General features: G+C 40.9%; 1 protein-coding gene across 3 annotated transcripts in view; it reads right to left on the bottom strand.

Moving 5' to 3' along the window:
• ap5z1 (adaptor related protein complex 5 subunit zeta 1) overlaps positions 1-22,879 on the bottom strand; it is a 53,363-nt gene that overhangs the window by 13,790 nt on the left and 16,694 nt on the right. For all 3 annotated transcript variants that reach the window (XM_078558606.1, XM_078558604.1, XM_078558605.1), the window contains exons 7-15: positions 22,665-22,805; positions 19,565-19,602; positions 18,478-18,640; positions 16,435-16,613; positions 16,114-16,256; positions 13,749-13,898; positions 11,801-11,912; positions 5,329-5,426; positions 384-516 (exon numbers count right to left, since the gene is read on the bottom strand). In XM_078558606.1, the coding sequence (XP_078414732.1) occupies positions 384-516; positions 5,329-5,426; positions 11,801-11,912; positions 13,749-13,898; positions 16,114-16,256; positions 16,435-16,613; positions 18,478-18,640; positions 19,565-19,602; positions 22,665-22,805 (1,157 nt within the window). The remainder of the gene's footprint in view (positions 1-383; positions 517-5,328; positions 5,427-11,800; positions 11,913-13,748; positions 13,899-16,113; positions 16,257-16,434; positions 16,614-18,477; positions 18,641-19,564; positions 19,603-22,664; positions 22,806-22,879) is intronic.

Here is a 22,879-nt window from a genome sequence, read left to right as displayed (position 1 = left end):
CCCTCACAGCATTAACCTGGACCTCTGGATTACCACTACGCCACCATCTCCCTTTACATGTGCACGTCACTATGAATTTCTGAGCAACAATCAAAAGTGGCAATCATAGTAAATTTTCCTCACCATAACCCAGGGGCTCAGAAGCCATTTTTAACACCAGTGTTGACATCAGCTAACTCAGCACAGAATGGGGTCCAAACATGGTACCTTCCTGGTCAGTACCTGGTCAGATACTCACCGGATAAACGTGCTGATTTATCAAAGGGAGCACTAGATACTGGCAACTTACAGGCATTGCTGTCTTAACGTATTTCAGTGTTACTCTAGGACAAACACTGGTCTGGAATGAGTCCCTAGCAAGGTTAACCTGTGGAATTCCTTACCACATGAGTGAAGAAGTTCTCCTTATTGATGATGTTGCTGACTGCTCCACAGAATTCCAGCAGCTCTTTGGACTGTTCTACTATGAGAGGTGGGTACAGTTTACATAACACCATCAACTGGGAACTGAATACTCTGTGGAATTGGAGAGAGAAATAAGCAATACACAAAGTGCACCTGTACAGGTAGTAATTAATCATAATGCACATGAAACTTTACCTAAAATGAATCTAGGCTTCCAACTTTAAGGGTTTTAACTTTGTACCAATTTATGCCAAGATACTGGTAAAGTGACATTACAGCAATACCTGCCTGGGCTCCACTGTTACTGTTCACCCTGTGCAGGTTTACTAATGTGGCACCGTGAAGGCTGGTGATCGGGTGCTGGCATTGCACTTAGACCAGGGCACTATTACAGTTCATTGACTCAATGAATCTGTTTCATCATTTCGCTGAGTATCTTACATTTGTAAAACAATGATTTTCGATCTGCTATCAAATTACAAGCAAATAACACAACTGACAGGTATCGCTCTCTCTTCAGATACCATGCCCTAAGAGAGTTTTGGTGTCCATGGACCTCCATGTTAATCTAGCTCCAGAGGCGTGGATCATCTTCATTAGTGGTACATTCATCCAGTTTGCGAAGTTCTTTAAAAAGGTTACTCTTTGTCTACCTTGATCTCTTACACCATCATCTTTCCCATCAGCATCAGACTTTCTAAATCATGATTTCTTATTACATGCCCAAGAAATTCCAACTGTCTTTTCCTGATCTTGGTCAGCAGAGTTCTTCTGGTCTCAGATTTTCCTAGCACCTCTTTATTTCTAGCGTGAATTTCCCAAGACAATCTTCATTATTCGCCTTAAAAACCACAACTCTGTAGTCTCAATTCTTCCCTGCATTACTTCATCGATTGTCCAACACTGGCTAACATATGTCAAAATTGGCATGATGTAGCAATCCAGGATTCTTAGCTTTGTTTTTATGGTTAATTTATGGATCATAATCTTTTTCATTTTTTGAAATACATCTTTTACCATTCCAATCCTAAGTCTCATGTTTTGCTCACACTTTCCATCTGATGTTAACATACTTCCTAGGTAACAAAATCTGTCTACTGTTTGAACTTTTAATTCTTCACTGTGATCTTACATTCTGGTATGACTTTCTTTTTGGACACTATTAGACATTTTGCTTTCTTACAATTTATGCTCAGCCCTTTTTTCTCACTTTCACTCACTACTCTATCCAAAATCTTTTTCAGTTTCTCTTCAGAGTCGGCAATAAGAAACAAGTAATCAGTGTATTTTATATTATTAAAGTTATAACCTCCAACTAATAATCCAGGAAGGTCTTCAATCTCTGAGAATATTTTCACTATACAAATTGAATAAGTCTGGGGAGAAAACACACCCCCTCTGACCCCTCTTTTAATCTTCACAAAATCGCTTAAATGGTTCTCAATTTTCACAGCTGCAGCTTGTTCCCAATACAAATTTCTTATCACTCTAAGATCTTTGCCATCAAACTCAAGAGATTCTAACACATTCATCAATTCTTCATGTTTCACCTTACCAAATGCCTTATTATAATCAATAAAACACAAGTATGCATCTTTTTTCATCTCTATGGCTCTTTCTGATAGCATATATGAATGCATAGCATATCTCGTTCCCCTATCTTCTACAAAACCACATTGAAGAGGTGAAATTACTGTCTTTATCTTGCTCCTGGCCCTGTTCACCAGCACTCGAAGAAGGATCTAAGTAACGTGACTCATCAGACTGATAGTGTGAAGGAGTTCACATTCAATGTTTTAGGAAGCGTAACAAATATTGAATTACTTAAGTCTTCTGAGATTTCTTCCACATCATAAACTTCATCAAAGATGAGAGTCAGTTTGTCTATTCCAAAGTCTTTTAAACTTTTAATTTGTTTGGTGAATATTTCATCTGGGCCTTTGGTTTTTCATCTTATATATTGCTGTTCTTACTTCGTCCTTCATGGTCTTTGGACCATCCATGTTTTTCTTAATTGTTGGCTTTCCTCAAATAAGCCGTATTATGTATTCAATCCAACTTGCAAGCACTTGGTCTCTTTCCATTATAACTTCCCAATGTTTCCCTTTGAATCATCCACGAAATGTACACCCAACTTTTCCTGTGATTTCCCTAATGTCTTTATGCATTGTTCGTGGTCTGTGTTTTTATTTTTTCTACTCCTTCACATTTCTTGTTCAACCACTTTTCCTTCTCTTCAACATATTTTTGTTTGATCCTTTTATCCAATCCCTGATATTCCTTTGATCTGTTTGCTATCTATCAGCTATATAACATTCTGGAAAGGAAAGGTTGAGCCAGAATTATTTCGAGTCAACATTCACATTCCTTTGTTTCTAAGATTTTGCTCGAATCTACAGATCTCCTGCCTGCCAGCGGTATAATGACAGGTGGTGATGGTTGAACCTTCACAAATGAGAGAAACCCACAATTCATAATCTCCATCATCACTGGCAACAAATTACTTTTATGTTTTAGAAATAACCCAATAGCTTAGCAGTAAAAGGCACCATCCAGATTTGTACCAAGTTAGACAGATCCAGACTTTATCTCCACTTAGTTATCATCATGGCTTCTGTGTGACCAGAGTTAGGGTGGAAAACCAACTACCAGAATTCCTGCTCTTGATCTTTATGCAGTGGGCGAGATCCATGTTGATAAAGGAAAATTGAATAGGAAATGTCAACATAGGGATTTTTTATGGCAAATGTGGATATAAAAATAGGACCACAATATCAAGCAACAGGAAATAAGTTTTGGGGCTAGGAAGTTTATATATTCTTCAAGGTTAGTGGGTTATAGACAGAGATACATAAATATTACATAGTATTTACAGCACAGAAATAGCAATTCAGCCCAACAGTCCATGATGATAGTCGAACCCCACAGGAGCTGCCTGACACCCTTCTACATTTAACCTCATCAGCACATCCTTCTATTCCCCTCTCCCTCATGTTCTTCTACTTAACTGCATCTATGCTGTCACCTCAACAACTCCATGTGGTAATGAGTTCCGCATTCACTCACTTTGGATAAAGAATTTTCCTAAATTTCCTGTTGTATTTATTAGTGACAATCTATTTATGGCCTTTTGTTTTAATCTTCCCCACAGCTGCAAACATTTTCTACCCTAGAAAACCTTTTTCTAATCTTGAAGACCTCTTTCAGGTCACCCCTCAGTCTTCACTTGCCTAGAGAAAAGAACATCAGCCTGTTCAATCTTTCCTGATAGGTATAACCTCACAGTTTTAGTATTATTTTAATTTTTTTTGCACCTTTTCTAGATATTCTACATCCTACTGAGACCAGAACTGTGCAGAGTACTCCAAGTGTGGTTTCACAGAATCACAGTGCAGAAGAGGCCCTTCGGCCCATCGAGTCTGTACTGACACGTGAGAAACACCTGGCCTACCTACCTAATCTCATTTACCAGCACTTGGCCCATAGCCTTGAATGTTATGATGTGCCAAGTGCTCATCCAGGTACTTTTTAAAGGATGTGAGGCAACCCGCCTCCACCACCATCCCAGGCAGTGCATTCCAGACCATCACCACCCTCTGGGTAAAAAAGTTTTCCCTCACATCCCCCCCTAAACCTCCTGCCCCTTACCTTCAACTTATGCCCCCTTGTGACTGACCCTTCAACTAAGGGGAACAGCTGCTCCCTATCCACCCTGTCCATGCCCTTCATAATCTTGTACACCTCGATCAGGTCGCCCCTCAGTCTTCTCTGCTCCAACGAAAACAACCCAAGTCTATCCAACCTCTCTTCATAACTTAAATGTTTCATCCCAGGCAACATCCTGGTGAATCTCCTCTGCACCCTCTCCAGTGCAATCACATCCTTCCTATAATGTGGTGACCAGAACTGTACACAGTACTCCAGCTGTGGCCTCACTATGGTTCTATACAACTCCAACATGACCTCCCTACTTTTGTAATCTATGGCTCGATTGATAAAGGCAAGTGTCCCATATGCCTTTATCACCACCCCATTAACATGCCCCTCTGCCTTCAGAGATCTATGGACACACACACCAAGGTCCCTTTGTTCCTCAGAACTTCCTAATGTCATGCCGTTCATTGAATACTTCCTTGTCAAATTACTCCTTAACCAAGGTTCTCTAAGTTTAACATAATTTCTTTGCTTTTCAATTCTATCACCCTAGAAATGAACCCTGGTGCTTAGTTTGCTTTTTAAATCACCATATTAATCTGCGCTGCTACTTTTAGCAATTTCTATTTCAGTGCCTCAGGTTCCTCCACTCCTCAATGCCATTTAGCCACTTATTTTCCAAGGGCTATTTAACCTCTTTTTTTCCCTTTAAAAGTGTACCCACCTCACAATTACTTATGTTATAATTCATTTGCCAATTACACAGCTATTCTTCCAGTTTATTAATTTCTTCCTTTATTTTATTACAGTCCTCCTCTATATTAACTATATCCCTCCAAATTGGTGCTGTCTGCAAATTTTGAAATTATACTTCTAATTCCAGTGGTCTCAGCATAACTCCTTGTGGAATGCCATTTCCTAAGTTTTGCCAGTCTGAGTAACTGCCTCTAATCCCTACCTTCTGTTTTCTGTTTTGTAGCCAGTTTGCTAACCATTCTGTTACTTGTCACCTGACTTTACATGGTCTGGCCTTAGTCAGGAAATCCGTGCTGACTATTCCTCATCATATTTTCAGGTTCTAGATGTTTCTATTACACCTTTATACTCAACTGGTGATGGTTTCAGTTTTACAGCTCTTAAAATGAGTCATCTTGCACAAACAAAATTTTACATGAGAGCACAAACTGATGAGCAGCGTTGTTCCATCCAGCAGGTAGTCTATCCCAATAATATACAGGCCTGTGCCGAATAAAGAATACTTTTACTCACCTTTGAACTTCAGTCTTGAAGTCAGGGATGTTATACAGGAGACTGCTACGCCCCAGGATAACCAGAACCAGCTGATTAATCAGTGGGCCATCTGCAAACTGAAGCCAAAGGAAAAGTGTGCAAGAATCCAGAACCAGTCATTTACCAAATCAGAAAACAGAGTAAACAGGCAAAGTTCTGATGACAAAAATGCAAACCAATTCTGGCTTTAAATTACAATTGACTTTAAACAACCATCCCCTGGAACGCAAGATAACATTAATAAATTAGTAGTTCATGAACTGCTTTTGAAAAGTTCAGCGTGAAGTTATTAACCATGTTCTGTAGTCAACTGACTATAGAATTGTAGTTGATTCCACAAAAGGCTGAAATGTCTGCTTTGCTCATGAATGTATGCTAATAATGTTGCTTTATTGGGATTAGAAAGTCACCTCTCTGGTATCAGCAGCAGCCAATAGGTAACGTTAACAGCAAATGATAGACAAGAGGATGGCCAAACTATCTTTAGTGCCTTGTGGTTAATGTAGCTGCCCTGCAGATTATGCTTGGGTGAGCATACATGCCGGTTTTACTGGGACAGTCCCAGTTTTTCATTAAATATCCCAGCTTCCCAACAGTTTTCTCCAAATTGTTCAAATGTCCTGGTTTTCAGTTTCTCTCTGATACGAACCATATCAGAGATTTTCGTCAGCACTTCACCTTTCCTTTCGCACGGCATCAGCATCTCTTCACTTCCTCTCCCGAATCCTCTCCCCTTTACCCCACCCCTTGCATTCCATTTACTGTCTGCAAACCGCACCCACCCCCCCAAAAAAAACCCTCTCGTGCTGCACTGCACCCTGGAAATCAAAACGCCATCCACTCGCCAACCACTAAGCGGCTACACCGGGGCAATCCCACTTGTGCAGAAATCGTTCTCATCAGCCTCTGATAGAAGATTGACAGCGGTGTCCACTGATAAGGTGCCGCACAAAAGATTAATACACAAGATAAGATCACACGGAGTTAGGAGCAATATATTAGCTTGGATAGAGGATTGGCTAACCAGCAGAGAGTCGGGATAAATGGGTCTTTTTCTGGATGGGAAGCTATAACTAGTGGGGTGCCACAGGGTTCGGTCCTTGGGCCCCAACTATTTACAATCTATATTAATGACTTGGATTCAGGGATAGAAGGTACTATGGCTAAATTTGCAGATTACACCAAAATAGTTGGGAAAGTAAGTTGCAATGAAGAAATAAGAAATTTACAAATGGATATGGACAGATTAGGTGAATGGGCCAAAATTTGGCAGATGGAGTTTAACGTGGATAAGTGAGAGGTTATCCATTTTGATCGGAAGAATAAAAAGGCGACTTATTATTTAAATGGAGAGAAACTTCAGAATGCTTCAAGTGCAGAGGGATCTGGGTGTCCTTGTGCATGAATCACTGAAAGCTAGTATGCAGGTACAGCAGGTAATAAGGAAGGCAAATGGAATTTTGGCATTTATTGCTAAAGGAATAGAGTATAAAAATAGGGAAGTGTTGTTGCAACTGTACAAGGCATTGGTGAGACCGCACCTGAAGTACTGTGCACAGTTTTGGTCCCCTTACTTGAGGAAGGATGTAGTTGCATTGGAGGCAGCTCAGAGGAGGGTCACTAGGTTGATTCCAGAAATGCGGGGCTTGTCTTATGAGGAGAGATTGAGCAGTTTAGGCTTATACTCGCTAGAAATGCCTACTCCTGCTCCTAGTTCTTATGTTCTAACCACAAGCTACACTTGAAGAGGTAATCCTGCTATGGAGCATAGAATGACACCAAGCCAAAAATGAATCCCTGTGAATTTCCCGATATAAAACACGAGCACACTAACTCATTGTGACCAGGAAATAGGATCAGAAATGATTTGCTGGAACAAAATGTGATAGCTGCAATAGTTGAAGGAAATTTAAGGAATGGGATGCAAGTCCCTCTTGATATTGGCAGGTCTCAACGACAAGTCTTGGTAGAGTGCTAGCTGTTATTTCCTGGTCACAATGAGTTACAGTGCTCAGTGAAAAGGAATTGTGTCTTATACCAGAAAATCAGCAGCAGTTTATTTCTGGCTTGGTGTCAGTTTACACAAAGAAAACCACAAACATGAGCACAACTAATTGGCTGTACTGCATTCTCCTTGTTCCGTTTCAATACAGATAATTCTTCAATACTGGGGATATTCCCCTCCACATGACACATTTCATCTCACACCCACCTCCATCTCAGAACAACAACTTGCTGTTTATAGTAACCTTCCCTTCCAGTATTCCTCTGATTGTGCCAGTCTGCCCTTTTGCTGGCATGACCATTGCTGGAGCACAATCCTGCCGGCTCAGCCTGTACCTCCCCACCCATGCACTTTACACATGAACCTGTGATATTGGGGATTTGGGGTTGGTGGGGGTAGGGTGGGTCCCCTAAACCAAGCCTGACCTGACTCTGCAATGCCCTTGCAGGTGGTTGGATGTTGGCACAGCACTCATTGATAAACTACCAATCAATGCTGAGGAAGTTGGCAGGCAAGGTCAGTTGAGCCATGGGATACCAAACTTTTCATTGAAAGATCGCATGCTTTCCTGCTTGTGGCTGGGGTACAATCAAAATTTCCCACACTTGAGGTAGGTTCACTAGTTTAAAATCCAGCTTCTGGCTAAAATATCTATTGCTCAAACCCATTGTGCACTGCACAGTAAAGTTAGAGCAGAATAGAGAATTCTAGGAGCTTGTGCCAAACGAAGCCTTGGATCAGCTCTTTTAAGAAAATGAGGCAGAAATGTCATTGGAACAGAAATCTGAGATTCTGAACTGTCGTCTTCGATAATTAGGTGTCTTAATAGGCATGCCTACTCTGGCTGGACATATTCTGAGAGATATCATCACATGACCTCCGACCTTCAACTGCCCCTCCCCCAGGCTTCTGCCATTGGTTGATCAGCATGTCATTCATCACAGAGCCCCATCTTCTCAACGGCCAGGATTTCCCGGTCGGCGTGCGGGGGGCGGGGCCCGCTCACCGATGCGTAAAATGACGCGGGATGACATCAGGCGGAACTCCCGACGTCACCCCGCCTCATTTCAATTTTCAGGTCGGTGGAGGCTCAGCCAAATCAGCTGTGCACCCGCCGACCTGTCAATGGCCTATTAACGTAATTAGTTAATTAGTGGATCTGCCCGTCCAACCTTAAGGTTGGTGGGAAGGCAAGGAGCCCTGGCGGGCATTGGAAAAAGCATGAAACCTCATCCATGGGCGGGATGAGGTTTCATGTAGGTTTTTAAAAATTTAATACAAGTGTAACTAAAAGTGATGGACGTGTCCCAACTCATGTGACAGTGTTCTTTCTGTTTTTACCATTTTTTATTGTGGAGCCGATCTCCGAGGCAGCACTTAGCCTCAGGGAGATGAGTGCGCTCTTTCGTGCGCATGCGCGTAAGAGCGCACTCTCGGCTCAGGGAATCCCCCCCCTGCCCGCACATAGCGCTTCCTTGCAAATGTCATGCTGGGCGGGCCTTAATTGGCCCGCCCATGTAAAATGGCAGCACGCCCCCAATTGGGGGTGCCATCCGGAGGCACACCTCCATGCGCCCGCTCCTGAACATCCCCCCCGCCCCACCGAAGGGGGGAAAATTCTGCCCAACGTGTCCCGATTTTGACTTTTGAAAATCTGGTCACCATCAATTATGCCAAGGCTGGCAGGTAAGGAGGAGGTCTTACCGAACATGAGCAAGAAAATACAAATGCTGAGACCAGGTAATAGTCACAGCCTCAGTATAAAACAAGTAGGAGAGTTGGCAATGCTTCAGGTTATAAACTTAAAATCCAAAAAAGACCAGCCATCATCCTGCCTGTACCTTAAACCCTAGAGCTTTTATGTAAAGTGCAGCTGAATATAGAGCCTATTCTTTAGTATCTTTGCTACCTGGCAAAAATATTATACAGGAACTGAAATCTCGCTTATGCTAAGATCCGGTAATATGATCTGCAACTCCAAAGACTCAGTTCTCTTTGTCAGTGAGTGCACATTCTTGCATCAATTATTATAACCATAATTCTGATTTATTTTTAAGAAGGTGATTTTTAATAAGCAATGAGAAGAACAGAACGCCTGTGGATAAAAGCAAAATACTGCAGGTGCTGGAAATCTGAAATAAAAACAGGAAACGTTGGAAAAACTCAGGTCTGGCAGCATCAGTGAAGAGAGTAACAGAGTTAACGTTTTAAGTCCAATATGACTCTTCTTCGGAACTGACAGGTAAATTTGGAGCGAGAATGAGTAATTAATGATTCAGTACCAATGTGAGGGGTGTTAGGAAATAGATATAGCTTAAGAAAGTTATACTTGTATTTGTGGTTGTTAGGAAGAGTTTTAGCTTTAAAGTTCAAGTTTGATTTGTATTTCTGTATCTGTGTGTTCCGTCAAATGGAAAACAAAAACAGAAACAGAAATACCTGGAAAAACTCAGCAGGTCTGGTATTTCTGTTTCTGTTTTTGTTTTGGATTTCCAGCATCCGCAGTTTTTTGTTTTTATCTCCGTCAAATGGAGTTTTAGTTTCACTTTCAAAGGCTGCTTGCATTTTTAATGAGGTGTTTTACGACCCCTATAAAGTGAAAGTAAACATACAAGGGTTGAAGTGCTGTTGCCTAGCAACAGGGGGCCAGATAGGCAGGTTCCTCCCACAGACACACATACACACACATAGAAGAAAAACAGTAGTTTTGATTTGGAAGCTGTGGAGTTCAGCTAGTTTTTGAAAGTTGCTGCCAGGAGAAACTGGAGCAAAGGGGACAGATAGAAGCCCCAAGCTAAGAAAAACCACAAAATTCCAGGGGAGTGGAAGAAGAGAAAGTCCAAAGAAGACCTTCTAGTTAAAGGAAGGACAGAAACCTGGGAAAAGGTCCTGTTAAGTGAAGTCAAGAGTGAGGGGCAGAGAGAAAGGCTCCAAGCTTCAGATTTAAAGTGAGAACAGCTTGCAAGAGGCAAGAAGGTTCAAAGAGACAACTGGAGGTCTGTAACTTTATGCTATGAGCATGTGCAGCAGCGGTGTACTGTTAATGCTGAGTTGGTGAGAGAGAATGCATGGAAGACAGCTCGAATGCATGTGGTGACCCAGGGGAGAAGAACATCAGAAGGAGAGTTCGAAACCCTGAAGGTGAACCCTTGTACAAGGCGTCTGAGAGAAAGCATCGGTTTGGGAGAAGATTCCAAGGCTAGGTCCTGGATTGTGGAGATTGGAATCCCTTGTGTGAAAGACGGAGTTCAGCGAGACAAGTGTCTGGGGGGAGTTGAGGAAAGATCCATAGCATCTATTTGAGATGGCATCTGTCACTTGGTTTCAGAGTGTGATGTGTCTGACCACAGGGTGCCATAGGTTTACATGGACTGTGTATTTACTGTGAACATTAGAGTATAAGATAGCTTTTGTAATTTGTGTTATCCTTTCAAATCTGTGTACATCTGTAAAGGTAGAGTTGTGGGTGAAGAAGTATTGTAATATAGTTCATCTTTTCTTGAGTAATAAATGTTTTATTCTTTTGTTAAAAGTTCATCAGCTGACTTCTATGCCTCTGTTCAGTAGCTACTCTCCACGTATCTAAACAAACAAAATAAAAGTTAGGATCTATCAAGCTGGGTTCCACTCTGGGATCAGGCTTGTCCAGGGGTAACTTCAGCTTGGATCATAACAAGGGCACCCAAGAATTTTAAATTCTCAGGGTGTAGACGTTAGCCTTTATTGCCCATCCCTGGTTGCACTGGAAAGGTGACAGTGAGCCTTCCTGAAGCTGTCTGATACAACAGAGAAGCTTGTAAGGTTACTTAAGAGGGCAATTAAAGTCAACCATGTTGGAGTGGGTCTGGAGTTACATATGGGCCAGACCAGATAAGGACAGCAGGTTCCCTCCCGTGAATAACATTAGTGAGTGAACTGGATTTTCATCACAATCCTAGTTTCATAGTCACTTTTACTAACACCAGTTTTTTTATTTCTAAACTAATTTTATTTTCTTTTAAAAAATTTTTTTAGAAACTGAATTTAAATTTTCAAACTGTTATGGTGGAATTTGAACAGGTATTTTCCTGGATTATTAGACCAGGCCCCTGAATTACTATTCTAGTAACATAACCACCAGGATAACATAAACTGGAAACAAGTTCTTCTTTTCAAACTTCTGAACCGCTATTGAGTCATTGTAAGTGAGAAGTCTTAACTGTATCAGTGACTAACAGATAGTTCAGAGTGTAGCCAATCCACAGGGCATTCGTAATATGGTGCAAAAGACTGACAACACAGATTCTGGGGTACTCGAAAGTGATTCCTCTGTAGTACAAGTGGCATAGCCCTTAACACTGGTACTGAATTTTATAAATTGCTTTCTCAATAGGAATCAGTGAAGCAGGCCACATTGACAAATAACACAAGCAATGGATTAAACTTGTTACAATGATGTTCCGTTACCTGGGTGACAACTTTGAAGAAAACCTGCAACAGAATGGGGACAGTCTGAGCACACTGTACAACTCTGGGCTGCTGAGCCATGTCCAAAAGCACTTCATGAAGCAGGTTTAATCTGTGAAAGGAATTGCATCCTCAATCAGAGCAGGGGGAACAAAGACATTGCACACATACCTCCTCATTTATTCTACTACTACACATTTCACACTGCAGAAATGTTCATTCTCTTCTACCCTCGCTACATACAAAAAACCTTGTTTACTGATAGATGCTTTAGCCTTCCTTTAGATCTCTCCCTCCCGCACTCAAAGTGGCTCAAGTTGAATGCTCCTAAGGTTGCTCCCTTTTCTCCCTATGGATCTTGCCTGTATTGGATGGCAGTGAGGGAGAGATGAAGGAGAGCCGACCCACAACTACAGAACATTTATGGCACAGAAGGAGGCCAATCAGATCTGTGCCAACCAAAAAGAGCTATCCAGCCTAACCCCACTTTCCAGCTCTTGGTCTGAGGCCTCATAGGTTATGGCACTCTAAGTGCCGATCCAAATATTTTTAAATGCAATGGCGATTTCTGCCTCTAACACCCTTAAAGGCAGTGAGTTCAAGACCCCACCACCCTCTGGGTGAAAATGTTTCTCACCTCTCTCTGGATCCTTCTACCAATTACTTTAAATCTATGCACCTTTGTTATTAACTTCTCTGCTAAGGGAGGTTAATCTGCCCTACCTACTCTATCTAGGACCCTCAATTTTATACGCATCAGTTAAATTTCCCCTCAGCCTCCTCTGTTCCAAAGAAAACACTTCTGACGACATCTTCCTAAATCTCTTCCGTACCCTCCTTAGAGCGATCACAGCCTTCCTATAATGTGGTGACCAGAAATTTTCACAGTACTCCAGCTTTGAGCTAATTAGTGTTTTATTAATTAGTATACAGTTCTAGCACAACCTCCCCCTCACTTGTATTGTGTGTGTCCACTAATAAAGGGAAGTATCCCATATGCCTTCTTTACCACCTTATCTACCTACCTTGCTACCTTCAGGAATCTATGGACATGCACTCCTATGTCCCTCTGTTCCTTTGCACTTCTCAGTATCCATTTACTTAGTATTTTCTTGCTTTGTCTGCTATCCCCAAACTTATTACCTCATACTTCTCTGGACTGAATCCTTTTGCCACTTTTCTGCCAAACAGAGCTGACACGTTGATATCTTTCTCACTATCAACCACACTGCCAACTTCTGTTTAATTTGCAAACTTCTTAATCATGCCCCTAAATTCAAGTCTAAAGTATGAAAAGCAAGGGGCCCAATACTGAGATCTACAGAACCTCACTGGAAACAGCCTTCCAGTCACAATAACAACTATCAAACATTACCCTTTGCATCCTGCCACTGAGCCAATTTTGGATCTAACTTGCCACTCCAGTTCAGACAGCTCAGCAAAATGTACAAGAAAATCCATGTTAAAGTAATGACCTGCATTTTAAATAGCAACTTTCACAATCTCAGGATGTCCCAAAGCGTTTTACATCCAATTAAGTAATTTTGAAGTGAAGCCATCGTAATGCAAAAAAAAAGCACAGCAGCCAATTTGCACAAAGCAATCTCTCGCAAACTGCAATGAAATAATGACCAGATAATCTGTTTTATTCATGTTGCTGGAGAGATAAATAATGGCCAGGTCAGTGCTGCAAGAATATTTTTGATTATTTTAATAATATGTTTTCTGTAATATCAGGACCTAGGATTTTTGTTATTTTAATATTTCACCATTATTCACAGAAGAGTGATCTCACATGCCAAATGAAAACCAGAGACAAATCACTGGCTCAAAGTGAAAATCGCAAGTCACTTTGACTGCATCAAAACCCAAGGCCCCAGGGGTTGTGAATCAATCAAGTTTACCCCTCAATTGTAGCCCACAAATTAAATCGTTATGGTCTGTGTACCTGTCAATAGTGTCCCCTGCTCCCGCCTCTACCCGGAGGATATAAAAAAACATGCTCTGGTAGTACTGGTCCTGGAATGCTTCTGCAGAGTTCAGGGTCTTTCTGCTCTGATCTGTAATCACCTTATCGCTTGCTAGGAGGGTCAGTGACCTAGTGAATTCAAAACAAAGGAGAATTTGAATGAGGCTGAACATTTAAACAAATGGCTAATGATACTACACACAGGGAGTCAGACACACTGTCACAGTTTTAGCAAAGATCATACTGGCATCTATTGTGATCACAGAATTAATATTTAGTATTTTATGAAATGGGTGAACATGCGCGTAAACTTTAATTAGGTACTAGTCTGCCCTCAAGGGTCAAGTTAACACAAGTATTTAACAGTTTTTAGGAACAACATATGAACATAGGACTTAGGAGCAGGAGTAGGCCATCGAGCCCTTCGAGCTTGCTCCGCCATTCAACAAGATCATGGCTGATCTGGCTGTGGTCTCAACTCCATAACCCTCGACTCCCTCATCTATCAAAAATCTGTCTAACTCAGACTTGAATAAATTCAATGGCCCAGCCTCCACTGCTTCCTGAGGGGAGAGAGTTCTGCAGACTAATGACCCTTTGAGAGAAAAAATTTCTCCTCATCTCCGTCTGAAACAGTGGACCTCTTATTTTAAAACCGTGTCCCCAGTTCTAACCTCTCCCACAAGTAGAAACATCCTCCTGGTATCCAACCTATCAAATCCCCTCAGGATCTTAAGTTTCAGTGAGATCACCTCTCATTCTTCTAAACTCCAAAGGATATAGGCCCAACCTGCTCAACTTTTCTTCATAAGATAAACCCCTCATCCCAGGTAGGGGATTTTAACTAAGAAATACAAAGCTGAGTTAATTTTCTTTAAAAGAGAAGTGAATCATTTAATATCTCTACTTCCAAGACTTCACTCTCATTTTGAACAGTAATTAACTTGTTAATTTGGATCTAAAGTGAAGGGAATTAGCTAGTTCATCAAAATTCATGTACCCAGACTACCGTGTGACCTGGGCAAATGAAGGTTACTGAGGTGGCCTGTGTCTGAATGCTCTGTCTCCTGAGCCGACACAGCACAACTGTTCTAGTGTATGAAGCCTTGTGTCGACAGCTCAGCTCATTTCTCCGGACTCTGAAAGCCCTGGATGGAGATGCACTGATCATGTTTGATTGAGATCTGAATTAAATTATCACTGAATCTTCCTTAACTGTGGAAAAAAAAAGAAAACCACAGCTGTGCCCAATTGCTGAGCAGGTACACATGCTGCATGGTGAAACTAATCTCTTTAGACTAGAAGTTCACAGGTCCAATTCCTGTTTACTTGAACTCAGCTAAGAAAGCAGGTGTTGTGCAATTGGCCTTAGTGTTCTAAGCTAGGGAGAGGGGGAATCAGCTAAGGATCCCACTCCTGATTCAATATATGTATCTTCCTGATGGGAAGTGAGTGTGTGGAGATTAGATGAGGGCAGGTTGGGCTCAGCTGTGATAACTACCATGGTCGAGCAGCCTGCAGGCACTCACTATGCAGATATACACACACGAGAATGGCAACTTGGAGGAGAGGTAACAAGCCTTCAAACACTCACAGAAGTATATCGCATTACGAGCCAGGATGTTGAGGAGAGGAAGGAGTGAAGTAAAACTATTAATGTCCTTTGCAATGAAAGCAAGTGACAAATGCTTAAACACGAGGAGAATGCAGGTTCTGGAAATCTGAAATAAGAACAGAAAATGCTGGAAACACTCAGAAGGTCAGGCAGTACCTATGAAGAGAGAAACAGTTAACGTTTCAGTTTGATGACCTCTCGTTAAACCCAGGAGCCAAATGTCCCCTTCATTTTCCATATGATTTTAGTATCATAGGTGAGAAACAAAACTTGCATTTATATAGTGCTTTTCATGGCTACCGGATGTCTCAACGCACATTGTAGTCAATGAAGTACTTTTGAAGTGTAGCTTTAATCCTGTTGTAATGTAGGAAACATGACAGCCATAGCAAACTCCCAAAAACTGCAATGTGATAATGATAAGATAATCTGTTTCGTGATGTTGATTAAAGGATAAATAACTCCCCTGCTCTTATTCAAAATAGTGCCATAGGATTCCTTACATCCACCCAAGCAGGCGGTTGGGGCCTAGGTTTGATGTTTCATCCCAAAGACGGCATCATCCGACAGTGCAGCACTCCCTCAGTGCTGCATTGGAATGTCAGCCTTAATTTTTGCACTCAAGCCTTGGAACAGGGCTTGGACCTGGAACCCTGTGACTTAGAGGCAAGAGTTTCACCACCTGAACCACAGCAGATATTGAGGGGCTACCTACAGTTTAATCAGTACCTGAGCTGGGCTTCAAGTGCTGCAGTCAGGCAGGGGAGGTCAAGCAATGAATGGAGTATCTCAATCGACGTGTCTGGACGAATCAGATCAGGCAGCAATTCAATGAACTCAGGGAACAAGGATGGTGTGTTCCAAGCTAAGAACTGATAAGAAAGACACAGGAATTATACATAGACAGAAAAGATTCACCTTGCATCCATAGTCTGAAGAGGCTGGAATGGATCAGTACTTTACAATATCCTGACATTGTGTCTGAGCTACAATTAGCTTCTGCTACAGGAGATATAGGCATTTCTCTATTGGTGTACATCAAATTCTCACCTTCAACAGATTTGGGAAGCTCTTGTGAAAAATACCAACATTTTCGCTCAGCGTTTTCCTATTCCGCCTGCAGAACTGGAAAAATTCAAAGGCCACCATTGTGTCATGGTAGCGTTCAGAAGGGATCTTGGTGAATAAGTGTCGGTAAACAGCTTCAGAATCCACGGCTGCCAGCTCACCTGAAATGTGGAAAAGTTCAGGACTTGTTGCTTACGTGGTTGATGTTCTACGGTGACACCATTAACAACAACTTGCATTAATGTAGCGTCTTTAACTTAGTAAAATGTCCCAAAGCATTTCACAAGTGCATCATCAAACAAAATTTGACAGCAAGGGGATATCATGAGGAAATGTTAGGGCAGATGACCAAAAATCTTGGTCAAAGAGACAGGTTTTAAGCAGCATCGTAAAGGAGGAAAACAAGCTAGAGAGATGGAGAGATTTAGGGAAGGGATCCCAGAGCTTAGCGTCTTGGAAGCTGAAGCAAGTCTGCCAAAGGCGGAATGATTGAAATTAAGGATGCTCAAGAGGCCAGATTTGGAGGAGCGCAGATATCTCAGGGGTTTGTGGGGCTTGAGATGATTACAGAGATAGGGAAGAGCAAAGGATTTAAAAACAAGGGTGAGAATATTAAAATCAAGGCATTGCTCAACTGTAAGCCACTGTAGGTCATGGAGAACATGGGGTGATGGGCGAACAGGACACAGTGTGAGTTAGGACACGGACAGCAGAGTTATGGATAACCTCAAGTTTATTGAGGGTAGAATGTGAGAGGCCAGTCAGGAGTGAGTTGGAATAGTCAAGATTAGAGGTAACAAAGGCATGGATGAAGGATTCAGCAGCAGATGAGCTGAGGCAGGGAAAGATTCAGGTGGTTATGAAAGTGGCAATTGGCACTCTTGGCAAATCCACAACATTGCCAAGAGTGTTGTGGATTTGTGGAAGCTCACCTCGGGGTCAAATAGTGCACCAAAGTTGGTAATTCAGCCTTGGACAGTTGCTAGGGAGGGGGATGGAAGCGGTGATTAGGGAACAGAGTTTGTAGTGGGGACTGAAGGCAATGGCTTTGGTCTTCTCAATATTTAATTGGAGGAAATTTATGCCCATCCAATACTGGATATCAGACAAGCTGTGTGACACTGTAGAGACAGTGGAGGGCTTGAGAGGGGTAGTGGTGAGTTAGAACTGTGAGTCATCAGCATACATATGGAAACTGAGGCTGTGCTTTCTGCATGTCGTCGGGAGAAACAGGAGGAGGCCAAAGATAAATCTCTGGGGAACATCAGAGGTAATGGTGCAAGAGCAGAAAGAGAATCCATTGAAGAGGCATTGGAAGAGGATGGTGTGGTCAAAGGCTTCAGACAGGTCAAGAAGGTTGAGGAGGGATAGTTTACCTTTTACCTTTTTCACAATCATATGAGGTGTCAGAGGTAACTAGGAACCATTAAAAGTGTTGTTTCCTATTCCAAATGATAATGTAAGTCGGATGTGGGAGGGTGGATGGTGGGGTAGCATGATCAGCCACCGAATTTCATCTGCCACAGTGCAGGAGAGTTCATTAAATGCTTAAGTTTTTCAGTACCTCAGCATTACTGAGAGGACGAGGCAATTTGGTACAAAAACTATATCAAAATGTGATCTAAAGGTTCATGTTCACATTTCCTCTCAGGTGGATGTAAAAGATCCCACTGCACTATTTCGAAGACCAGAGGTGTTCCTCCAAGCTCTGGACTAATATTTATCCCTCATCCAACATCAATTAAACAATTATCTGCTCATTATCACATTGCTATTTATGGGATCTTACCATACAAAAAATTGACTGCTGCATTTCCTACGTTAAAACAATGACTACACTTCAAAATTAGTTCATTGGTTGTAATCCACTTTGGGACATCCTAAAGTGGTGACAGGCACTATATAAATGTAATTCTTGTTTCCTTTCTGCGTTTCTATCATTTCTTTAGTTCTATTTAGTCAAATCCAACCACATGACTCTAGACATTTGTAACAGCGGCCAAGAATGGGTTAATTTCTACTTACTGTGATTTAGATAGAATTGAGTAACTGGAAGCAACACTCTGGCAAAAACAGAGTCTGAACTGATCCTCCCATACAATGCTTTCACTACTGGAAAGGCTCGATACACAAACTGTGGATCCTGTCGACAGATCAGGTCCAACAAAGTCACTGCTTCAACAAGACACTAGGAGACAAACACAAGACACAATAAGCCAGTAACAAAGCAAAGCAAAAAATTAAAAGAAAAAAGAAATCAAAAATTAGGTTTTTCAGCATTTTCTGATTTTCCTTCAGAGTTCCAGAATTCGCAAGTTTTCTTTTTCTCTTTGGAGTGAAGACATCCTATAGAGTTTGGTGTAGCAGTCACCTAGAACTCCTCATCTACCGCTATCAGTAATTAACTCTTAACTAAATCTCACTTTTGAAAAAAAAATCTTTTGACATGTGTGTGAAACTTTGCCTCTCTCCAGAGTTATGTAGAATGTTGTCTGTCCTTCCTGAATCCTGTAAAATATTAGATAACCCCCATAAATATTGGATGTCTATCCTGTGTTGTTCGAAATGTTATATGTTGCTCCTGCAGTGTATAAAATATCAGATGGCCCTCTGGTTGTACCCTCAGATCCCACATGATCAGAACCATCTGCCATTCCTTGAGAGGTTTGCCAGCCTTTTGCCAAACTGCTTGGGGAAGCAGCACATAGAAATTAAGTTTTCACCTTTACACAACTAGTCCTGCAAACAGAGATGTCTACTTACGACTAAACGCGGAGGAGATTTGGAGACTGAGATTGCAGCAAGGTTTTTATTATTGTCTACTCTGCTCTCCATGCTAACTAATTTTGCACAGAAGCAAGATAATTTGGGGAGACCAAGGGAAGAAAATAAATAAATAACTGGTTTTAAGTACAAACAGTTAAGTTTGTGAATAAAAACAAATGCCACATTTCCGCAGTTCCAATGCGAAATATAAAACAATATAACTTCAGTCAACACAGAACAGAGGTTTACTTTTTAATTATACTAGATAACGTGACAGAAACAGACTCTCTCCATAACTTTCATCTTGGAGTGTTTATTTTCAATCAATAGTGCTTGAACTACTTACAGCTTTCTGGAGTTCTGAGTCAGATTTCTTTAGAGCGTCTGTTGCCAAGAGAAAAAGTTACATTTTAAAATCACAGTGACTGATAAGAGCTAGTATATGGCAAATTATTGTAATCACATTGTCACATAATGCCAAAGGAAATGAAAGTTAGGTGGTACTTCAATGGACCACAAATCAGCGGGACATGGGATAATTCCCCAAGTTCCCAATCCCAGTCACAGTCTAAACTGCATGGATGCGCAATCTGAAAACGCACCATGCAGTGCAACAGCCCATATCCCCTTAAGATGTGCACAGCAATCTTGGGCACACTGCAACAAACAGGCTGCAGACAACAAAGAAAACTAGATGGAATTTTGACCACATTGCACTGAAGATGTACAGAACCCGTGGCTTAGCACTTGCCAACAAGGAGGAGGGATTGCAAACACAAAGGTCGACTGTACATCACTGCTCTTGGGCACCTCTGAAACAACAGCAACACTGCCAAAGGTCAGGCAGCAAATCACTTGCGTACCTTCTCAAAACAGGAAATGGGGCATAGTTAAGAGTGAGAGTAAAGAAAATTGGATGGGGAGAAGGTGACTACAGGGAGAAGGAACAACGGGCTATTAAAGGGAATTTTTATACAACAAGGATAGTTGCAACTCCAGAAAAATGCTGCCTTACTGGTCTAAAATATCCTGTGTACACTGGACACAGCAAGTGAAAATGTTTGTACCGAGCCAGGAGCCAAGTATGTAAATACACAGATATAAGTCAATCAAGCACTGCAGCAGTTAAGAGAGTCTCATAGCATGCTCTAGTGGCAAAAGCAAACATTGCAACATCACAATTTCACTAAGAAATGACATTTGCACATTTTCTATAGATTGAAACTTAGCAAAGTTAGCAGATTGCCACCACTAGATCACTATATCAGGACATTCTTTCAAACAGCCAAATTTCTTGTAATCAGGCTTGACTGTACCTATTTCTACCCTTAGCCTTTTTAACAAAAGAATTAACTGTGTGCTTCGTTGTCAATAACCTACTGCAGAGTTACCACTCCACATATTTGTGCAAAGAGACTAAAAATATGTAATCATGTCAAGTTTGTTGACTACAAATGAAAAATTGACTGCAAATATTTAATTTAGCTCCATGTTTCATCTGGATTCCTGTGTCATTCTAGATAATAATTCCAAATCAACAACACAGGAATGGAGCAAGGAACTAAGTGCTGGATTAATCATCAGTGTGCGCTGACAATTACTTTAATTGCTTATTATCCTATGCAAGATTTGTATCACCTCAACAGGAAAACGTGAACAAAAGCATAATTAATCGGTTAAACTGAACCAACAATATTTAAAATCAATACTTCACTCAAAATTGAATCGTTTAAGACATGTAAAAAACTTTACAAAGTTTTTTTGATCAATAATTATTCATAATATAAAGTGTTCATCATTTAAATTATTTTAATTATATTTGCTTAAATTATTTTATTTAAATTTTGACATGTGGTGCCAGTATTCTAAAACCATTCCACAAGATCTGAACACTCCAGACAATTTTACCATTTCATATCATTTAATCCATAGAAACATACAGTGCATAAGAAGCCATTTGGTCCATCATGTCTGAGCCAGCTCTCTGAAAGTTACCAATTAAAGCCAAACCACTGTTCTTTCCCACAAATGTTTATTATTAAACATTCATCCAATTTCCTTTTGAAAATTAGTACTAGATCTGCATCTCCTCACCCTTTCAGGCAGTGCATTCCAAGTCATCATAACTCGCTCAGTAAAAAAATTCTCTTCACGTCTCCCAGGCTTTAAAAAAAATTTTACCAATTATCTTAAACCAGTGACTTCTGGTGACTTAGCTCCTGCCAGTGGAAACAGTTATTTCCCCTTTCCTACGAAAATCGACCAGAGTTTTGAACATTGCTTACTAAATCTTCTTGCTACAATGAGCACAATCCCAGTTTCTCCAGTTGCTTCACATAACTGAAGTTCCTTATCCCTGGTTCCATTCTGGTAAATTCCCTCTTTACTTTCACCAAAGCCTTGAAATCCTTTCTGATGTGCGGCGTCCAGAATTGAACTCAATACTCAGGCTGAGGTCTAACCAGTGATTTAGATAAAAGATTTACCATAACTCCCTTGTTTTTACCCTCAATGTTTCTATTTATAAAGTCATACTTTTCAATAATAGTTGCGCAGAGGAATATCAGCATTCATTTTTAAACATATATTTTCAGAGTGACATTGAAATTGCTTAGTGGCATCATGTTGCCTACCAACTTTCATGGGTTACAGAAAAAATTCAAGTACTTGAATTATCTCAAACTGGAAATGTAGGACCAGTATTCTCCAATATAAAAAGCAACAGACAACCAATCATTCAGGGCTGCTGCCATTTCTATTCAGTTAGTTGCATTTCTGGAGATTTAACAACATTACAGGTTTTCCAATACATTTCATTTTCTGAATTATATAAAGATTCTGAACACTTCAGAATGTTAAAATAAAACATAAATATAGATCGTTGATACAAGAGCTGAGAAAGTTCAATGTTCTGCTTGCGCTTGCCACTGTTGACCTCAAACCTCTTTGTTCTTTAATACTCTTTTGAACCCAAGCAAAGCTACTTCACACAACCCAGAGGAAATGATAAGCGACTGCAGTTATATAAATAACTTAGCCAACAGATCTTCAGAATTACCTTCCCCTTCTCGATTGGTGTTAGGGAACTAGACTGTCTATCGTGGTCCAGGTGTCCTATTAACTAGTATGGGAGTAAGACATAGAAATTCATAAATATGGTGCATCAATATGCTCTGCAGCAAAGGGCTAGGATGCAGTTTTGTTATCATGGTTTCCATCACAGCGCAGAGGTTAAATGCTTTTCAAAGGAAGAGCAAAAATGGATAGGTTCTAATCATCAGAGATAACATCTCTTAACAGTAGCAGATGTGGTGAACATTAGATAGTAGGTCATTTAATGCCCTCTCAACTGAGGAATTAAGTGAACTGCTTGCAAGAGCTAAAATATAGTGGGGAAAAAGGTTTAAAGCAAATGGAATACAGATTTTCCCTGATAGTGTACTTACTTCTGTCACTCTGTTCAATTAACCGATTGCAATATTCAAACGTCTTCTCCCGTAGACGCTCTTTAGGAGGCATTAGACGACTTGATGTCGAGGAAGCAGAAACCATTGACATTACAGAGCTGTCTAACTCTGACTTTTCATCTAAAAAGAGATTAATCAAGTTCCATCAAACAGCAGCATTTCTATACTATTTAGATCACATCAATTAATTATTG

The sequence above is a fragment of the Cetorhinus maximus genome, chromosome 15 (assembly GCF_964194155.1).
Source record: "Cetorhinus maximus chromosome 15, sCetMax3.hap1.1, whole genome shotgun sequence".
Classification (NCBI taxonomy): Eukaryota; Metazoa; Chordata; class Chondrichthyes; order Lamniformes; family Cetorhinidae; genus Cetorhinus; species Cetorhinus maximus.
Note: the sequence above shows the minus strand (reverse complement) of the source record. Positions and strands in the feature narration are given on the sequence as shown.